The sequence below is a fragment of the Acomys russatus genome, chromosome 4 (genome assembly GCF_903995435.1).
Source record: "Acomys russatus chromosome 4, mAcoRus1.1, whole genome shotgun sequence".
Taxonomy (NCBI): Eukaryota; Metazoa; Chordata; class Mammalia; order Rodentia; family Muridae; genus Acomys; species Acomys russatus.
The window spans coordinates 48,002,007-48,021,541 of NC_067140.1; the positions used below are offsets into that span (position 1 = coordinate 48,002,007).

Below are 19,535 nucleotides of genomic sequence, written 5' to 3' on the forward strand. Positions count from 1 at the left end.
CCTGAGATCACTGAAACACACAGCTCTAAAACTGGGAAGCTACCTGGAATTTGTCTCATTCCTAATCCACATGGCCATGCCTTCACCTATTGTTATTTTTGTTCCTATCACTGAAAAGAGAAAGAACCCAGTCACTGTAAACTTCTTAGTTTCCCTAGATGGCAACAGACAGGGAACAGGCAGCTAGGATCACATTTCATTTCAATATGTAGAAATGCAAATATCATCTCCTCATCCTCCCAATCCAGGCTCTTTAGATTTGAGATCAGAGGTTGGATTTTCACCTAAATTGTGGTTGTTTCTTCAACCAAAAGGAAAATACGCAGATAAATTCTGTAATCGTTCCTCTGATTTTCTACATAACTACCACTCAATCCTTGCCAGTCTAATTTCCTCAGATTTGATGCATGTTGAAACTCAAGAATGACAGCCACCCAAGTAGACAGCACAGAAAAAAATGAATATAAACTCACTTTTTATTTTTATTGGGTTTTGCTTATAGGAAGGGTGCCATGAGTTGAGTAGATAGGGTGATTATTGGAGAAGGTCCCGGAGGAGTTGGGGGCATGTATTCCTCCAGTTGACTAATTTTGAGAATGGGCTACATATTTCTGATCATAACTTGGCTTTGTCTTCGTTGACTCAGTCTTAACGCGGAGAAATACATCATTGGATGCTTGTCAATAGCAGCTAAGATTTAACTTTGTCACAACGTTTTCAGCTTCGCTTGTGTTTTAAAACAGTTTCAAGAGCAAGGGAAGGTTTGCATTCCAAGTGTGTTATACTATGCAAGTTAGAAATAAAGCCCTGTGAGGACGATACAGACACAGAAAAGCTTTAAGTTGAGCAAATATAGTGTTTTTGAAATGCCAGCCTTCAATGCAGAAACATTCTATACTCTAATACTTGTTTCAAAGGGTACATAGATGAAGTCAGATTTTCAAACAATTAAGCTACTTCAAAAATATTTTCATTCATGGAATGCTTGCATTTCTAACACGGGAAGTTAATCCTACCTGTATTACTATTAACATGAACAAATGTTATATTATCTGGAGACTATAGTAGGGTGAACTTTACCTTGTTCTTTTGTTCCATGTCTGCACTGTATTTAAGCAAGCAATTAGCCAGTATTCTGTTGTCTTTATACTCCGCGTAATGGAGAGAATTATTGCCATTTTGGTCCACAATGTTTGGATCAGCTCCAAATTTCAACAAAATATATGCCCAACTATATTTCCAGTCTTCTATAGCCTGGAAATTATACCAAGAAAAAGGTTGCTCTTTCAAAGAATTCAAAACATCGCCTAGGGATCACCATGTAGTGACATGTTCATGGGGTAAGTTTGTTTTATGATCATTTAAATCAAGCCAAGGTTATACTGAATTTGAATATGTATATACCTTCATCAGAGCTGTGATGGAGTTCCTGTCAACAGCATCAGTGTCACAATTATTTCTCAATAAAATCCTTATCATTTCTACCTGGCCATAGGCACAGGCAAAATGCAAAGCAGTCCTACGGAAATAAGGAAATTTTTAATGACATTCTAGAATACTATCACCAAATCAACAATTACTCCTATAATCTTGAAATATCAAATAGAACATAATTCTAAAACATGTAATGTTAAGTGATTCTTCCACCTTTCTGACCTCTGAATTAACTCCTTATTAAAAAATGGAAATATTTGCTAGCTTGCAATACTCACTATATTAGTAAAAAGGCAATATGCTTGATGTCAATAAAACAAAGATCAAAACTAGTATTTGTCTCACAGAGCACCATGGTGATGGGTCAATAAGAAGTTTGTAAAATTTCTAGAATATCTACTTTCATTTAACAGCTCACTTTACAATTATCACTATTTTTCTACCTGGCGGACAAGATTTTAAGTATATAAAAGGATATGACGACTTTTAATCTGATAGGTTTAAGTAAAATTAACTTGAGGATTCTATAATAATTTGCTTAGAGAGGGCAAAGTGTCAAGTTTTTAAAAATAGTAAAAACAAACAAACAACAACAACAACCAAAACCCATCAAGGCTAGTGGTTCTGGATCCAAGGGGGCTGGCATAAACTGCTGTGCCAAGCAAGGATAATGCATGCTGCAAACCTGGACCTCCCACCTCCTTCAGATACAGCCGATGGACAGCTCATCCTCCATGGTTGTGGGGTGAGCAGGGACTGCCTCTGACATGAACTCTAGGGGCCCCTAGTTGTTTACTTTCCCTTGTGCGGGTGGCAGGAACGGGAAAGGGGAAGCAGGCTATGCAGATGAGACCTGATAGGCTGTGGCTATATGGTGGGGAAAAAGGATCCTTCTGTCATAGGTATGGGTGGGGGGGGGGTGATAAGGTAGAAGAGGGAGGGAGGGTGTGAGCAGGAAAATACAAGTGAGGGGATAACATTCAGTATGTAATCTGAATAAAATTATACTAAATTTAAAAATTTCAAAAAAAATTGCAAAATATGAATGCTACACTACACCACAGTTGTTCTTGTTATTAATGATGAAAAAATTGATGGATAGAGAAGAGAAATATACTTGATAAATTCATCATTTATCAGGATTAATTTGTAAGTGGAGTTGAAAGGTCTAGAGTAGTTACCTCTAGTGGGTGTGCAAGTCATCAGGTGGTGCTGTGGATCGAGAGGCAGCAGAGCACAGAGAGGTCCTCTTCTCGTTTTGGCTCTCTTACCCAACTCTTTGGACCTAATGGAGGAGGTCTCTTAATCACGATGCAGGTCCCTTCCAATAGCTCATAGGCCCTGCTTACCTTTGCTTAAAGTCTCTGTCATGCACGCTGTGTTTCCCAAGATTTATCATTCTCTTCAGTCTCTCGGCATCACCCTTGCTTGCAGCCCGGTGAATCTTTTTGAGAGGTTTGTATCTGGGTTCATTAGGGACAGAAATTCTTTTCATATCACGTAAAAAGTCCAGGAAATTTTTTCGTGGGACATCATAGAAACCCATAGGTGTCTTTTCCTTAATCCTGTGATTCTTCTTCATGGTTGAGCCTAGTGGTCTCACCCAACCTTCCCAACTCCTTCAGATTTCCCCAGGCTTTCTCCTTAGACCCACTAATTGCAAAACTCAGTATCAGCTTACGAAAAATAAAAATATGTCAACAAGGTCTCCTGCCAAGTTTATATCCCAGGAGAAAATAGCTTCTGACACCCTATACAGTTGATAGAATCCAGGTTGCCAGGCAATACTGGTAAACATTGTGCGCATGCACAATAGAGAACCTTGGCAAACCTAACACCCTTAGGGGTTGAGGTCTTCCTTGTGCCTGTACAAGAGACTTCGGGCTAACTCACTGCAGGAAAGTAAATCTGTGTTCCATCAAATACTCTCAAATATCAGTGGAGTTTGATCAAAGTCTGAGTTATGTCTTAAAGGCACATTTGTCATCTTCACTGTAGAGCAACTCTCCGTTAGCCTCCACCTCCAACTCTCTGTTCCCCCTCCCACTTCCCCTTCCATTTCTTCCTCCTCTCCCTCTCCCTCCTTCATTCCCTCTTCTTCTTCCTTTCCTCCTTTACTCATACAATCCATCGTCTTCACTACCCACTCTTGAAAACTACTCTTCCCCTGGGAGCTACTAGAGAACCCACTGCCTCAGCTCCCACGTAAGTTCAACATTTTAAATACATTTCTGGAAAGTACATCCTAAAATCAACCTTTCCACCTTACTTCTTTTACTCTGCACCCTCTCTTACTCCAAACTGCATCTGTTTCCTATTCCTGCTCAGCGTCACCCTCAACATGAAGTCTCACCATACACACTCACTCACCACAGGCACAAACTGAAACACAAGTAATATGAGATGGTGTACATTTTAATCCCAGTGCTCAGGAGGCTGATACAGAAGGATTTTAAGTCTGAATCCAGCTTTGATTAAACTTAGTCCCAAATAAGAAAAACAACACAAGAAATGTCTAGAAGGCAATGATAAATTTCTTCAGATGTGGAAATAATGGATAGCTTGTTACTTTCACTTCCACTCATGCTTTTCAAAGAATCTAAAATATACATTTCATAATAGCCAACAAATATATAATAATAAATAATGAATATATTATTTATAAACAAATATCCAATAAATATGTGATATATATCAAATAACTAATATATATGCATTCATACCATTACCAACTTGAAACACATTACTCAAATTTATCAATCTGTAATAATACATCATGTCAAAGTTGCAGGGCTCATTTAACATTTGTGTTTATAATACATTATTCAGGTTGTACATTCTTGTGAGGAAGTTAGCAAACAATTTTGCTGTTCAGTATCTTATTACTCAGTCTCTTCATTGCCACCTTCATGTCTTTGTTCCTGAGAGTGTAAATTACTGGATTCAGGATGGGCGTAATCATGAAGTCCAGGATGGCAAGAAACTTGTCCACTGGCACAGTAGGAAATGGCCACATGTACACAAAGATGCATGGTCCAAAGAACAAAATCACCACCGAGATGTGAGCAGAAAGTGTAGAGAGGGCCTTGGACAAACTGCCAAGGGACTGATTCCATACAGTAAACAGTATAAAGATATAGGAGACAATCAATAAGAAGAAGGTACTGAGAGAAATTAATCCACTGTCAGCTGTAACTAAGAACTCCATTCTGTAGTTGTCTACGCAGGCCAATTTGATGAACCTTGGAAGATCACAGTAAAAACTATCTATCTCGTTAGAACCACAAAAAGGCAAATGGACAACAAAAGCTAATTGAGCTACTGAATGAATGAGACCAATAACCCAGGCACCAATCAGGAGTATAATGCACATCCGTGGGCTCATGATGGTCATGTAGTAGAGAGGCTTGCATATGGCTGCATATCTGTCCCAAGCCATGGCTACCAGCAACACCATCTCACATCCTCCCAGGAGATGAAGGATAAACATCTGGAATATACAGCCCTGGAATGAAATGATACTGTGTCCCAAGTACAGGTCAGAAATCAACTTAGGAACTGTTGACGTAGAAAAACAGAAGTCTCAGAGTTGTTTTGATTTGCATTTCCCTGATGACTAAGGAGGTTGAGCATTTCTTTAAGTGTTTCTCAGCCATTTGATACTCCTCTGTTGAGAATTCTCTGTTTAGTTCCAAGCCCCATTTCTCAATTGGGTTATTCGGTTTGGTGGTGTTTAATTTCTTGAGTTCTTTATATATTTTGGATATTAGACCTTTGTCAGATGTAGGGTTGGTGAACATCTTACACCCATCAGAATGGCTAAGATCAAAAATTCAAGCGACACCACATGCTGGCGAGGATGTGGGGAGAGAGGAACACTCCTTCATTGCTGGTGGGAATGCAAACTAGTACAGCCACTCTGGAAATCTATCTGGTGCTATCTCAGAAAAATGGGAATAGGGCTTCCTCAAGACCCAGCTATTCCACTCCTTGGAATATACCCAGAAGATGCTCCAGCACACAACAAGAAAATTTGCTCAACCATGTTCATAGCAGCCTTATTCATAATAGCCAGAACATGGAAACAGCCTAAGTGTCCCTCAGTAGAAGAGTGGATAAAGAAACTGTGGTACATATACACTATGGAATACTACTCAGCTATTAAAAACAAGGAATTCCCGAAATTTGTGGATAAATGGATTGAGCTAGAAATGATCATAATGAGTGAGTTAACCCAGAAGCAGAAAGAATCAAATGGTATATACTCACTTATATCTGCATACTAGCCCAAGGGGCATGTCCCACGAAAGCCTTCACTTACCAGGAAACTGGGACAGAGGGGAAGGCATCCTATTGGGACTCTAAATGAGAGACGCATGGGAGAACAGCAAAATAAAAGGATCCAGAGGGTCCTAGAAATCTACAAGTAGAACAATATGATAGGCAGATTTGGGCCCAGGGGTCCCGCTCAAACTAAGGCACCAGCCAAGGACAATACAGGAGGTAAACTTTAAACCCCTTCCCAGATCTAGCCAATGGTCAGAATATTCTCCACAGTTGAGTGGAGAGTGTGATACGACTTTCTCACATACTCTGGTGCCTCACATTTGACCATGTCCCCTGGAGGGGGAGACCTGGTGGCACTCAGAGGAAGGACAGCAAGTAGCCAAGAAGAGACTTGATACACTATGAGAATATATAGGGGGACGTAATCCCCCTCAGGAACAGTCATAGGGGAGGGGAATAATGGGAAAATGGGGGGGGGGAGGAATGGGAGGATACAAGGGATGGGATAAACATTGAGATGTAACAAGAATAAATTAATAAAAAAAAATAAAATAAAAGCAACAAAAAGAAAAAAAAAAAAAAAAAAAAAAAAAAAAACAGAAGTCAACGAATGAAAGGTTAGCTAAAAGGAAGTACATGGGCGAATGTAAATGAGGGTCAAAGATCACTGTAAACACAACTGAGAAATTTCCTAGGAAAATTGTTGCGTATGATATTGTAGAGAGTGCAAAGAGGAAGTGTTGTGTTGGTCTGTAGATTGATAGTCCCAGGAATATAAATTCAGACACTTCAGAGAAATTTCCTTCATTCATTGGGTCTTTCTTGATATATCTACAATACCCAGAACAAAATAAGCAAAGCAGTTACCATAAGTGTAAAATATTAACCTAGCATTGGAATGCTTTTGTCTGTGAACTAATTACAATACATAATTTTATATTAAAAAGTAAAATATAAAGTAAATAAAACATTAAACAAACACACTTAATTGTCTCCAAAATATGGGCCAGTTAGGAAAATAAGTCTTTATGTTCTTCCATACTTTGAAGAATATGCCTCTAATCTACTAATATTAACTATGAGATTCTATTATATTCCAAATATGATGTTATGTTCTTCAGTAAGACAGTGGTCCTGTTTCTGGAAAATTGTAGGCAGATTGAATACCTGAAGGGTAAATAGTTTTAAGTGTAGACAAAACCTTGATGAGTAAGATTAAAAAAAAGACATAGGTGAATGGTTGGTTTATGTCAATGGTATATGCCTACAATCTGTCAGAGAGTAACAGTTACCACAGAAAATGAATTAGAGTGCCTGAGGTTTGAAATGGCCTAGGCAGTAATCTTGAGACAAGGATAATGCATTAACAGTAAATTATTGGATTAAGTGCTTATATTAAGAACTTTACTGTTTCATCAAAGGATAGACTCATAGTCACCCTGAAAATGGTAAATCTACTTTTGTACTATCTGAAGAAGCAAACAGTAGGAGAAATCTTACTGATTTCTATTCGTGTTCTCAAATTCTTCATAATCAGATGAAATTTGTGAATAATGCCACATGGGAACAGTAGAGTTTCCCATATTGACAATCAGTCTGTAACTCAATATAGCTTCTTTAAAAGAGACCATTAAAATTAATATTAAAAAGCTAAATACAAGTAAACCAAAACAAATGCTATGTAAGAAGGTGAATAATGTATTTTACATAAAAATGTGATGAGACAAAATGCATAAGAAGCTTGTATTTAGGAGTTATATTCCTAAAAAAAAAAAAAGATGATTTTTGTCATGCTTACCTGATAGTTGATTATCTCTATGATACTGTACATATATTTAATAGTTTAAAGCATATAATATTGACATTGACAAGTTTCAAAAACATGATCAAATATTAATTTTTATATAGACAAATATATCAATTTACCTTTTATGTCTTAACCTGTAAACTTTATCATCTTTATGAAACCAAATCAAATAATTTGTTTAGCCCACACATAACTGTTTACCCCATGGCATTATTCCTTCCAAACTTCCCTCTAGACTCATAGCACTGACAGTAATTTTTTTATTATGTTACTTCTTCTCCTTATGTGGCACTTTACACCAAGCCTGGGTCTACCTGAAAAAAAGTATACTGAATATTCACAAAGTAGAATATATTGGCACAAACACCTTGCTGTCATAATAAAATGCTGGGAAACAAAACAAGATAGGAAGATCATGATGGTGGTTAGAATGTAGGAGCAGATGTCAGTGCCAAAACATTGCAGGTCAAATAGGCAACTCAGTGAAGATTATGTAGATAGGAAATGAAGAACATTAGAAAGAAGAAGAAGAAAATAGACATTTCTACAACGTCATGACAAATAATTCAGAGGATTGCTCAGTTAATTCTGATTTGAATAAAACACAATATATACTTATCTATACCTTTGTCAGAGCATTTGTGAAATCCTACAGTATTTTATGTATCGGTTAAATTTTTATAATTTAAATTCAAGAAAAACACTAAGCAAGACATGGAGGTAAAATTACAGAGGTAAAAGACAGTTTATTTCCCATCTAAGAAGCTATAATTACTCCTAAAACTTTTGCTCATTCAAAGTGAGGAACCAAAATTATTTACATTCAAAAGTGTAAAGTTTTACATTCTGTATTTTTTTTTTAATAAAGCTTAGAAAAGCATCAAGATCAAAAGTGAGGTCTGAGGAGATGACTCAGTGCATAAAGTGCTTGCTATACAAGCATGAGATCCTAAATTTCATCCAGGGAACCAAGGTAAAAAAGCCTGGTATCACCCAAGCGTAGTGATACGAGCCTTTAGTTCCAGTAGACAGACAGGAAGATCCATAAGTTTCACTGACTATCCAGTCGTGAGCCTACGGCCAGCCAGTGAGTGACCCTATCTCTCTCACACATACTCAAACAAAACCAAGATAGCTGGCATGTAAGGAACAACACCTGTTAATGTTAACTGACCTCCAAACATTCAGGCACGTGCACAAGGATCTGCTTACATACACACACGTGCACTCACACATGAACAAACATATTCACTGTATGTGCACACACTGATAGAAAACAATGGTATTAGATTTATTTTTTTCTAAATGGTTGAACAACTGACCAATTTACTTTGGCTTTTTTGTATATATCAAAATTTATTACTAATTAATTATAGCTTGAAAAACTATCACCATTTATACTATTATGCTTTATAAACGTGTGCTGTAACAAGTAGGTATAATTTTAAGGCAAAGGAAGGTATGTGCAGGTAATTCACAAAATATTCACACAAGGCTAATAGCTTTATTAACAACTAGGTTTATTTACCTTATCAGTCATTGGTATTTTGCTGGATTTTAGATTAATAGTCAACATAATTAAGAAAAACATAGACAAATATTCATGGAAAGAGATAGACGTACATGAGAGAAAGAATTCACAGTATTATCAAGATTCCAGAATAAAATATTTTATTTCACTCTTAGATTATAAATTGAAAAAAATTACTAAAATGAGAAACTAAGTTGATTTCTAGGAATCTATCACCAAAAGTAAGTGTTTTATGCATAAGTAACATTTATTCCACAACATATATTATATATTATTATTTTTGAATAGTGCAAATCAATCTATTAAATACATAATTGTTCATTTATCAAATAGGATAGTTTAAAGTTATTAGATAAACCATTTTTCACATGTAAATTTAAAATATTTACAATTTGAATTTTGGAGAACTTAAAATAAAATTAGTAATAGAAAAATTCCATTTGAACGAAAAATAATATTCAAAAGTGCACATTAAGTACCACCATTGGAGAATCTGGAAATACAGGCTTCCATGTGGTTTTTACTTCCTGAGTTTATATTCATGTGTTATCTAGATGGCTAAAACAACCTTGTATTCTGCCAACTTAAAAGTGGTTTATTTTACAGAAGAAGAGGATCCAGATAAACAACCCTAAAATTCCACGTAGTAATGTCAAAATCATTCACACAAACTTTAAAAATTATAACATAGGTTGCAAATATGAAAACAGTGATATTCTTGTGAAATATCACAATTCAATAAAGAACATCGTCAGCAAGAGATTTATCACTAACACTAAACTCAAGTTTGTGAAACAATCTAGTGTTAGCTTTCTCTAAAATTACACATCAGTTAGTTAGTGGATACTAGTTAAGTAGAGAAAAGTAGCAAACAGAGGAGATGGGATATGGACACAGAACAGAAAGATACAGGAGAAAATAGAAAAGAGCAAGAAGAAAGACCATAAACTCTAATGGAGAGGCAGTTGAAATGCTCACACATAGAATATTTCCTGATGCTTCTTTGTTACACTCACTGCTTATAATCTCAAGTGATTTCTGCTTGCAGACGTTTTTAGTACAGCAGAAAAGATCATGCAATCTTTCTTTTGCCTTTCTCCCAAGCTTCTGCCCTGTCCATCTCAAACATCATTTGTTATTACATTACTGAATATATGTTTCTTCATTTTATTCCAAATATCTCTTAGTGTTTTTTATTATCCGGTTACATATTGCAAAAATTCTCTCCTATGTCAGTTCATCAGTAATGACATTCTAGTTAATTCTGAATTACATAGCCTTCCATTACACCATGACATCATAATTAAATATGCTATATCACATATTCTGTACTATCATATACAATCATTATTTTCCCAAAGCTGTACTAAGTTCATGAACAACTGGAAATTGAAATGTATCTTATTAATAAGTTATAGTCCATGGTAATGACTGTGAGTTTGAGAAAGGTGATGTTCTGGTAACTATAAACATAAGGAAGCAGATAAATGAAAGGTTAATTGATGATACTATTTTATTGATAATGAACATGTGCCCTCCATCTTGATGCTAGCGAAAACTGATACCAGAAGAACTACTTTCTCTAAAAAAATTATATATATGGCTAATTGCAAATATATGTAAATATATGGCTAATCTGAAAAAAAAGGTCATTTAAAAACAAGTTTCTAAGTTCTTAGGCAATCTTTATGAAAATACAATATAGACCCAGAAATGCCCAAGAAAAGCAAGATTAAAAACTAGACAGAGTAAGCCGTGAAAAGTTTGACTTCTCTATGGAAGTTCAATGTAAGTGAATGATCAATAAATGCTTTTAAATGAAAAAGAAGAACAAAGAATAATTTTGTTGTGACTGAAGCCCTAGGCATTGCTCATACAAGAAAAATAACTGCTAATTTTAGTAGGCTATTGACTTTAAATTGCAGCATGCCACTTACCTGACTAATGAGAATAAAGGCAACAGAAATCCATATTTGCTAGCACTATTGCATCTCTTAAGAAGTGTTTCTCTGTTTGGTACTATGTGCAGTTTGCAGCCACTTGAAAGCTAGTGATCTGAGTCCCTAGGACTTTTATCATGGGAATTGGACTCTAAGGGTAAAACGTTGACAATGTTGTTAAGAAAGCAAATGAAAAACAAAGAAAATTCCATCTAATAAAGCATAACAGTAAAGTGTCCAAGGATACTATATACTGACATTTCAACATTCATTTAATATTAAGTATCATTGGCAAATGTGGATGCATATTAAAATAATTAACTAAGCATTATGTAAAATTGCATTGTAAGTTTATTCATGTAAATGCCTTTGCATGTGACTATCCACTTCACCCAGCATCTTTATCTAGACTGCCTTAAGAAATCTTGAACTCATTTCAATAGTGGATAGAACTACATGTCAGAGCTCCACTATTTAACTACATTGTGCCCTTTGCCCTACATATGTGTACCTATGTAATTAGATTATATTCTAGCTTATAGTAAGCTTGGAGTTTGGAGGTAGTTTGTTTGTTGTTTAGCTTCATTGAATGGTCAATATATCTATTACATTTGGAATTCCTATAGAGGTCATGAAATTAGTCAAAAGCCATTGAGGGCCATTCAAGAGGAACATAGTGATATACTAGTTTAAAGAGAATATGAAAACTGTAAGGATCAAATTGGGATGGGGAATATTAGCACATAGTAGAGGAAGGAATACATGGACTGATAAATAACACTAAAGCTCTTTTAGAAAAAATCAAATGGAACCTTACTTGCTACTGCATATATTCCTTGAAAAGAAGAAAGAGAGAGGAGGGAGAGACAGAGAAGGTGTGTGTTAAAGAAGAGTTTACCCAATAATGGGTGCGAAGGTGCTTGATAGGCACTACAGGCTAACTAAAAACAAAACAAACAAACAAAACAAAATAAAACAAAACAAAAAACTTCAGTGCCAAGAATGGGTTGACACTTTTGGAACAGTTAGACGTTGGTTTCCTGCAGATACCCAAATATTACAAGCTATTACCAATTTTATTAGTTGTCCTCCAGAAGTTAATTGTTTAAAATACCACATAATTGAACCTAAGACGTGGACCAAACCAGATAATATAGACCTGGAAGTCTCCATCCTTATTGGATAACTTTAGTGCTGGGAGAAGGTGCTATGGATGCCACCAATGGAGAAAAGTCATCCTCAGTGTTATCTAATAACTGATTCTGTAATTAACAATTATGGCTGGCATGGCAAGACATGCCCACTGTGAACTAGTGGCATAAAGGTCCTGAGAGTTATCAACCACTGTCTGACTGGATTACGTCTTGTATTACAAGATAAAACCCATATCTGGCACTATTGTTGAGGCAAGAACCTGTATCTAGAAAAGCCTTAGCCTTAGGGTCGCACCTGCTATTGTTAGTCTGCTAAATAAACATCATAAATAACCTCCCAAAGATTTATTGTCATGGCCATAGATGCATGGATCCCTCAGACCCTCATCATAGAAATGTTTTCATTTTTCCCAGTATATCCCATTAGTCATGATGCATAAATAAGAGACTGAAGAATGCTCATCCTTAAAAGGACAGCTGTAGCACGTTATCTTCTTCCAAGGCCCAGGGGTCATTTCAGAAAAGGGAATAGAAAGATTGTAAAAGCTAGAGTAGAAGACTACAAAAAACGGTATCTTTGGAACACATGAGTGCAGTTGCACAAGCGAACTCACAAAAGTTGTGCTAGCACTCAGAAGACCTACACAAGCTCAAGCAGATCATTACTTATGTAAGTATGTATGTATGTAAGCATGCATGTATATATATTGCTTTTAGTTTTAGAGTAGCTACATAATTTATATTGAATTCGACACTTGTAAATTGACTGCTCTCTATTAACTAACTCGTCTACTCATTGTAAGCATAACGATATTTATTATATTTGGTTTTCTTCTGGAAATATTAGGCCATAGGATATGCAATTAATTTTTAGAAATATAGACTTAAACATAAAGCTGAAACAGGTCTCCAACTTTTCTACATTTAATTATAATATAAACTATTTGCGTTTACATATATTTATTTCAAATTGAGGAAATTTAATTATGTTTTTAGCTTGATAATAATTTTTTCAATCATAAGATGTTGGTTTTACCACAAACAAAATTACATAATTTTGATGAATCACTTGGTGTAATCATATTAATATGAAGAATAGCATTAATTCATCAGAAAACATTTATTTGGCCTTGAATAGTTAGAATAAAAATAGCAGTAGTCCATGACCATAGTTTGCATAATTATTGAATTTAATAAGCTTATAATTTAAATTTTTTCCATTTGTGATCAAAATAGGTAAATTTCTGTTTCAAACTTTTATAATGTTTATAGGTATTATATCTGCATAGTGGTCATATAAAATGGTCAAGTATCTATACTTTTACCTTTTCATGAAATTTTGAACAATTAGTATCCATTCTTCCATAATTCTTCATAAAATTGCTTTCATGTTTTCAGAAATTAGTAATTACTGACTCAATTTTGCTATTAGATACTATTATAACCTTATTGTATATTTTTATTTCATACAATTTTTGATAATTTGTCTCTTTTACAGGTACTGGTATATTTTATCCACAGATCAAATATTTTATTTCAGTTTATAATTCTCTTTCTGCTCACCAATCTTTATATTGCCCCTCTAAAATGTTGCATATGGGCTAAAATATATGATATTTGTCTTTCTGATTTTGACTAATATTTCTTAATTTATGATATAACCTATTTGCATTCATTTTAATGTTCATTACATTTTTTCATGTTTCTTCATTACTTAGGTTTGTGCAATTTTGTTCATATATATGTGTCATTTTTCATTTTTCAAGCACTTTGATACTGCTAAAAATTAGATATTATGAGTATTGTCCAAATTTCAGTGGCATCTGGCTCCAGACTTCTCTCAGCTCCACAGTCTTTTTGATCTGCACCAAGTTAGAGGATGACACAAGTGTGTCTAGGATATTTGTATCCCTTCATCTATGTGTTTCTTGTGATTTTTCTTTGGCTTCTTTGCTTTGTTTGTTTGTTTTGTTTTGTTCTACTCTTTTTCTTTTACCATTATTTATTATTGATGTTGTTTAAATGCCTATTTTCTATTCAAAAGAAAGAAAGAAAGAAAAAGTAAACATGGGTGGGTGGGGAATGGGAAGGATCTATGAGAAGTTGAGAGAAGAAAAATCATTTTAAGAATATGACTTATACGGTAAAGAGGCCAGGTGGGAACACAGAGGAAAGAGAAGCAGACTATCCGGATGAGACCTGATAGGCTGTTGTCATATGATGGGGGAGGATGTACCCTTCTGTCAGAGGTCTAGGTGAGGGGAATAGGGTAGAAGAGGGAGGTAGGTCAAGAACAGGAGGACACAAGCAAGAAGATAACATTCCAGATATAATCTGAATAAATTCTACTGAATTCACATTAAAATTTACAAAAAGAAAACAGAATATGATATATGAAAAAATCTTCAGTAAAAAAGATGACAAAACATTCCTACACTTTTAGAAAATCATTTAATAGACTAGGAAAATAAAGATTATGTTTCAACATAATAAATAGTACACATGGCAAATCTTCTGTCAATATCATGCTCGATAGGGAAAAGAAAATTCAGCCATGTATTGCAAGGTTCTCTGTGATCTCCACAACCAGCAAAATAACAGTTGCAGAGGCAAGAAGCCAGTTCTATTTAAGAGGGCTAAGTATTAGGTGTTGGTCCAAACATCAGGAGTCTGACCTCAAGTATTTTATTTTAGGCAAATTTAAGAACAGCATAATCTGATGAAAACTTTCCTCATTATGAATAGCTCAACCTCCTGTGGACAACAAAGTATATGTAAATCTCCTTGAGGGGCAAATAAACTGAATAAATACCAGACTTGACTACATCTAAACTCTTTGTAAAGTACATGTGACACCTTACAAGGAAAGGGGGATAGAGGTGAGGACATCCTATTGGGACTCTAGGTGAGAGAAATATAGGAGATAGGGAAATACATGGATCCAGAGGGTCCTAGAAACCCACAAGAAGAACACTATGATGGGCGGATCTGGGCCCAGGGGTTCTGCTCAATCTATGGCACCAACCAAGGACAATACGTGCTGTCATCATCAAACCCCTACCCAGATCTAGCCAAGGGACAGAACATTCCCCACAGTCAAGTGGAGACTGGGGACTGACTTTCACACGAACTCTGGTGCCCCGTATTTGGCCATGTCCCCTTGATGGGGAGGCCCGATGGCACTCGGAGGAAGGATAGCAGCCTACCAAGGAGAGACTTGATACCCTAGCATCATATTCAGGGGGCAGAGGTCCCCCTCAGTCAAAGTCATAAGGAAGGGGAATTGAGTGAAATTGGGAGGAAGGGAGGAATTGGATAATACCTGGAATGGGATAGTAAATGAGATGTAATATGAATGATTTCATTTTTCAATAAAATAAATAAATTAATTAAAAGACTACTTCTATAGCTTGACTGAGGAAAATAAGCTCATAAGGGTCTGGTGGAGAATCTGATGTGACCTTGGGCTAACAGACAGTGCAAATGCCTCTAGCCTATTACCTGTGTCTGCTTCCAGTCTGTGGGTAGGTAACAGGTTATGGATCCCTTCCTTTGAAGGAACAACCCTGTCTTTAACACTCCTGGTCCATCTCAGTTTTTATATGTGAGCACAAGAACCTCCATGCCTCCTACAATGTATGCCAAAATCATTAATAAGGCAAAGGTGTCTTCTTTCTTCAGTCTTATATAATATATTGCTTTAATTCTTTGGAAAAGTTTAAAGACATTAGAAGAATGGGCATGAAAAACTTAATGTAACCTTATTTCCAGCTATTATAACTCTACACATAAGATACCCTAAAGAAACCACAGAGAAGAGTCGTCAGTGTATGATTTCAATTAATTCGGATGTTTTTCTTGTGTTTTTGTCGTTGATGTTTCTGGCTTTTTTGTTTGTTTGGGTTACGGTGCTTGGTTTTTGCCCAGATGACCTGTTTATTGGAGAAAGTACAATACAAAAATTTTCTACAATAGATTAACTAATACATTAACCTATGTCTTTAAAGTCAGTAGCACAATTTTTATGAATGTAAATGTGCCAGAATTTTGATGCATATGAATTTAGGATAGTAACGTCTTCTTTGTTAACTGTTCCCTAGATTGGAGTGAAGCGTCTAACTCTCCTGATTGGGTTAGCTTTAAGTTCTATGGTCATATCTTAGTACAACAGTGCATGCTGGCCTCCTTGTCTCACCTAACTAGAGTCCTTTTGTCCCTTCTTTTTTCTAAGGAAGTACCTATAGTTTATGTTAAGTTTCTTGTAGAAAAGAGGTAGATAGATTTTTGTTTCTTGAGCTATTCAGTCATGCAGTGGCATTTAAAGTTATTAAAATATGTCTATTCATGAATGCTGTTATAGCAAACATATAAAAAAAATTGCACATTGCAGAAAAAGAAGTACATTTACCAAATGCTGCTCAGAAAGAATTCCTACATGTAGAAGAGGAGGCTCTTTAGGATAAGTAAAGATATACAAGTTAAATGCTACTTGGTCAAATCATGGTAATGTCAATTACCAGTTTATTTTTATCACAAGAATATGCATCTTAGGTGCAACAAATAGATATGATTCTATAAAAGGATAAAGTAAAATAGATAATGTATTCAAAAACCTGAGAGACATACAGAATATGGCACTTAAAAGGTTTTATTATTTTAAAGATTAATTGACAATGAGACAGGATAGATAACTCCTGGCAACACCCAGTCTACCTCAACAAAGATGATGAGCATCAAAGAATCTCCTTCTGGATATAGATTCAAATGTTGCAGACAAACCACTGGACAAAATGTCCTCATTTCTACCACAGACAGAATTCTACCTAAAAAAGGGTCCCTCTCAAGTCTCTGGTGGGGTTGACAACCAGGTCATTTAGTTTTACAATGAAGCTTAGTTATTAAGGGGTTACGATGTTTTTAGGTTTAGATAGATGTTTAAGTTGATAATGACAAGATGTGATGGAGATTGATTTACATTCAGAATTTTAGATGCACCGAGATAGGAAAGATGTTTTCTTCAATGCTGTCAAATCCAAATAACAAAATACTAAGAACGCAATTTATGCAATTCCTGATTATGTCATTGTTCTTCTTGCTATAAGTAGTTTATTACAGAGATCTGTGTGATAATAAATGTGTATATGTAAAAAATAAAAATATTTAATAAAAATTTCTAAATGGGCACGCTGGGAAACAGAGTCAATGGCCAAACTCTTCGAAGACAGGGTAAGCAAGTCCTCAATAGTTCCGGTCTCACAAATATGTGTGTCAGATATATTGGACCAGAAGGCTGAAGATGATGTGCCAACATGATAGAGAGAGTTTGGGGGCACTGTTCAGGCAGTAAACTGTCTCTGTCATCTTCTCATTTGGGAAGCTGCTAACCTGTACCCTCTGTATACTCAGGTAATTAATTTTATTCCTTCTCAAGTCTCTGATGGGGTTGAAGACCAGATAGTTTAGTTTTAAAATTAAGCTTACTTGTTTATGGGCTTAGTTGTTTTTAGGTCTAGATAGATGTTTCAAGTCGATAATGATGAGACATGATATATATTGGTTTACATTCAGAATTTTAGATGCACCAAGATAGAAAGTATGTTTTCTCCAAGGCTGTCAAATACAAATAGCCAAAAACACTAAAATGTAACATTTATATAAATCCGAATTGTTTCATGGTTCTTCTTACTGTAGGTAGTTTATTGTGTATATGTATAATAACATAAATGTATGTGTAGAAATTAAAAATATTTAATAAAAAAGAATAAAACTATATTCTTAAATCAAGTGCAAACTCATAAAATACCTTAGTTTAAAACCTTTTTGGGAAAGGAAGGGGGACACGATATAAGCACAAGCATGGAATTTCTGGAGACAAGCTCTACCTATTTGCTCAAGAAATAACATCAATAATTTAAAAAATCGATCTCATGGATTTGTAAAGTCCTATGCATAGGAACAAAAACAGTTAATCATGTAAAGAGAAAGACCATAGAATAGCAATAAATGTTTGCTAGCTATTTACCTAGAAGAAGATTAATATCTAGAATATATGAATAATTTTAAAACTAAACAAGAAGAAATAAATAATTTAATAAGTATATGGCTAATAAAACGGATAAATGTCTCTAAAGATATACATGAAAAATCAAGATAAACATATATTCAACCTCACTATGCATTAAAGAAAGCAAAAATTAACATACATTCTGATTCCACTTTACCTCAGACATAATGTCAGTCATTAAGAAACCAACAAAGAGGCTAAGATGCATGATGGCTGAAAGGAAGCCATTACATACTAATGGTAATATCAAATATCCACCAAGAAAATCAGTATGAATATTTCTAAATAAATAAATAAAACTATTACAAAATCTACCGTACAAACCATTATACCACTTGTAATTACCCACAAGATTGTAAGCAAACTTTTAACAGAGATATTTATGTACAATGTTTATTGCAGCACTATTTACAATGGTTATATTAATAAACAAACCTAGCTTTCCAATTATTAAGAAATGGACAAAGAAAATCTAAGACCACTTACATGTGTATGTATGTATGTATGTATGTACCAAAAGTATGTATATACGATACAAAATTATCAGCAATACCAACTGTCTAGGAGAACATAGGACAAAGATGGCAGTCAATGAAGACAGGAAGAGGTTATGCTACAAATATTTTCAGTTTACACTATGGATATGTATAAAAATGTTGGTATGTAATACATCAGTATGTATATTGAAAATATGGAATTATTTTCAAAAAACAGAATTTTTGCTAAGAGCTAGGCAATTTTGATAATCAGATAAATGTGACAACAATCTCTGAGAACTCACTCATATATCCTGGAAAAAATGTCAAGTTTTGAATTAGTCCGTAAAACCAAGATATGAGATGAATCAGATTATATATGTCCAGATAGAGGAAAGACTAGTGCCAAAGCCTTCATTCTTTCCAATAGTTCATTGCTTCTCCAGTGCTAGTATCTGAGAGCGTAGGCGTAGGTGACGTTCTGACACTATAGGAGTGGGTTCATTTTGCAGAGAACTCTGTTTATCAATACACTGAAATAATTACCAAATTTTCTCTTTTCCTTTTCCTTCCTAAATTTCCTCATGGATGGCGCTTTGCTCTATCTCAAGTTCATTTCCTTTTTTTCTGTAACTGTTGATACACATTTTTAAATATGTGAATAAAACCTGCTCCGTCCATGTATTACTTGTTTTTATTTAAAGTAGTTGGTACACCTCACTTAAAAAACAGTAATTTAAGCCGGGTGTGGCAGCGCAAGCCTTTAATCCAAGCACTCAGGAGGCAGAGGCAGGCAGACCAATATGAGTTCAAGGCCCCCCTGGTCTACAGTATGAGTCTCC

The 19,535-nt window shown here is 35.1% G+C and overlaps 2 protein-coding genes across 2 annotated transcripts in view; both read right to left on the reverse strand.

The window, feature by feature from the left end:
• LOC127188412 (uncharacterized) overlaps positions 1 to 3,016 on the reverse strand; it is a 123,696-nt gene extending 120,680 nt beyond the window's left edge. The window contains 3 exon segments of the mRNA XM_051144878.1: positions 1,081 to 1,254; positions 1,405 to 1,519; positions 2,784 to 3,016. Of these exon segments, the coding sequence (XP_051000835.1) occupies positions 1,081 to 1,254; positions 1,405 to 1,519; positions 2,784 to 3,016 (522 nt within the window).
• A 1,269-nt stretch (positions 3,017 to 4,285) lies between these two features.
• LOC127188577 (olfactory receptor 4F15-like) lies at positions 4,286 to 6,533 on the reverse strand. Its single transcript, XM_051145007.1, has 2 exons — positions 6,320 to 6,533; positions 4,286 to 5,016 (listed from the first exon to the last, which is right to left on the reverse strand). Exons 1-2 carry the CDS (start codon positions 6,531 to 6,533, stop codon positions 4,286 to 4,288), a joined length of 945 nt encoding a protein of 314 aa, XP_051000964.1.
• Positions 6,534 to 19,535: the final 13,002 nt, after the last annotated feature.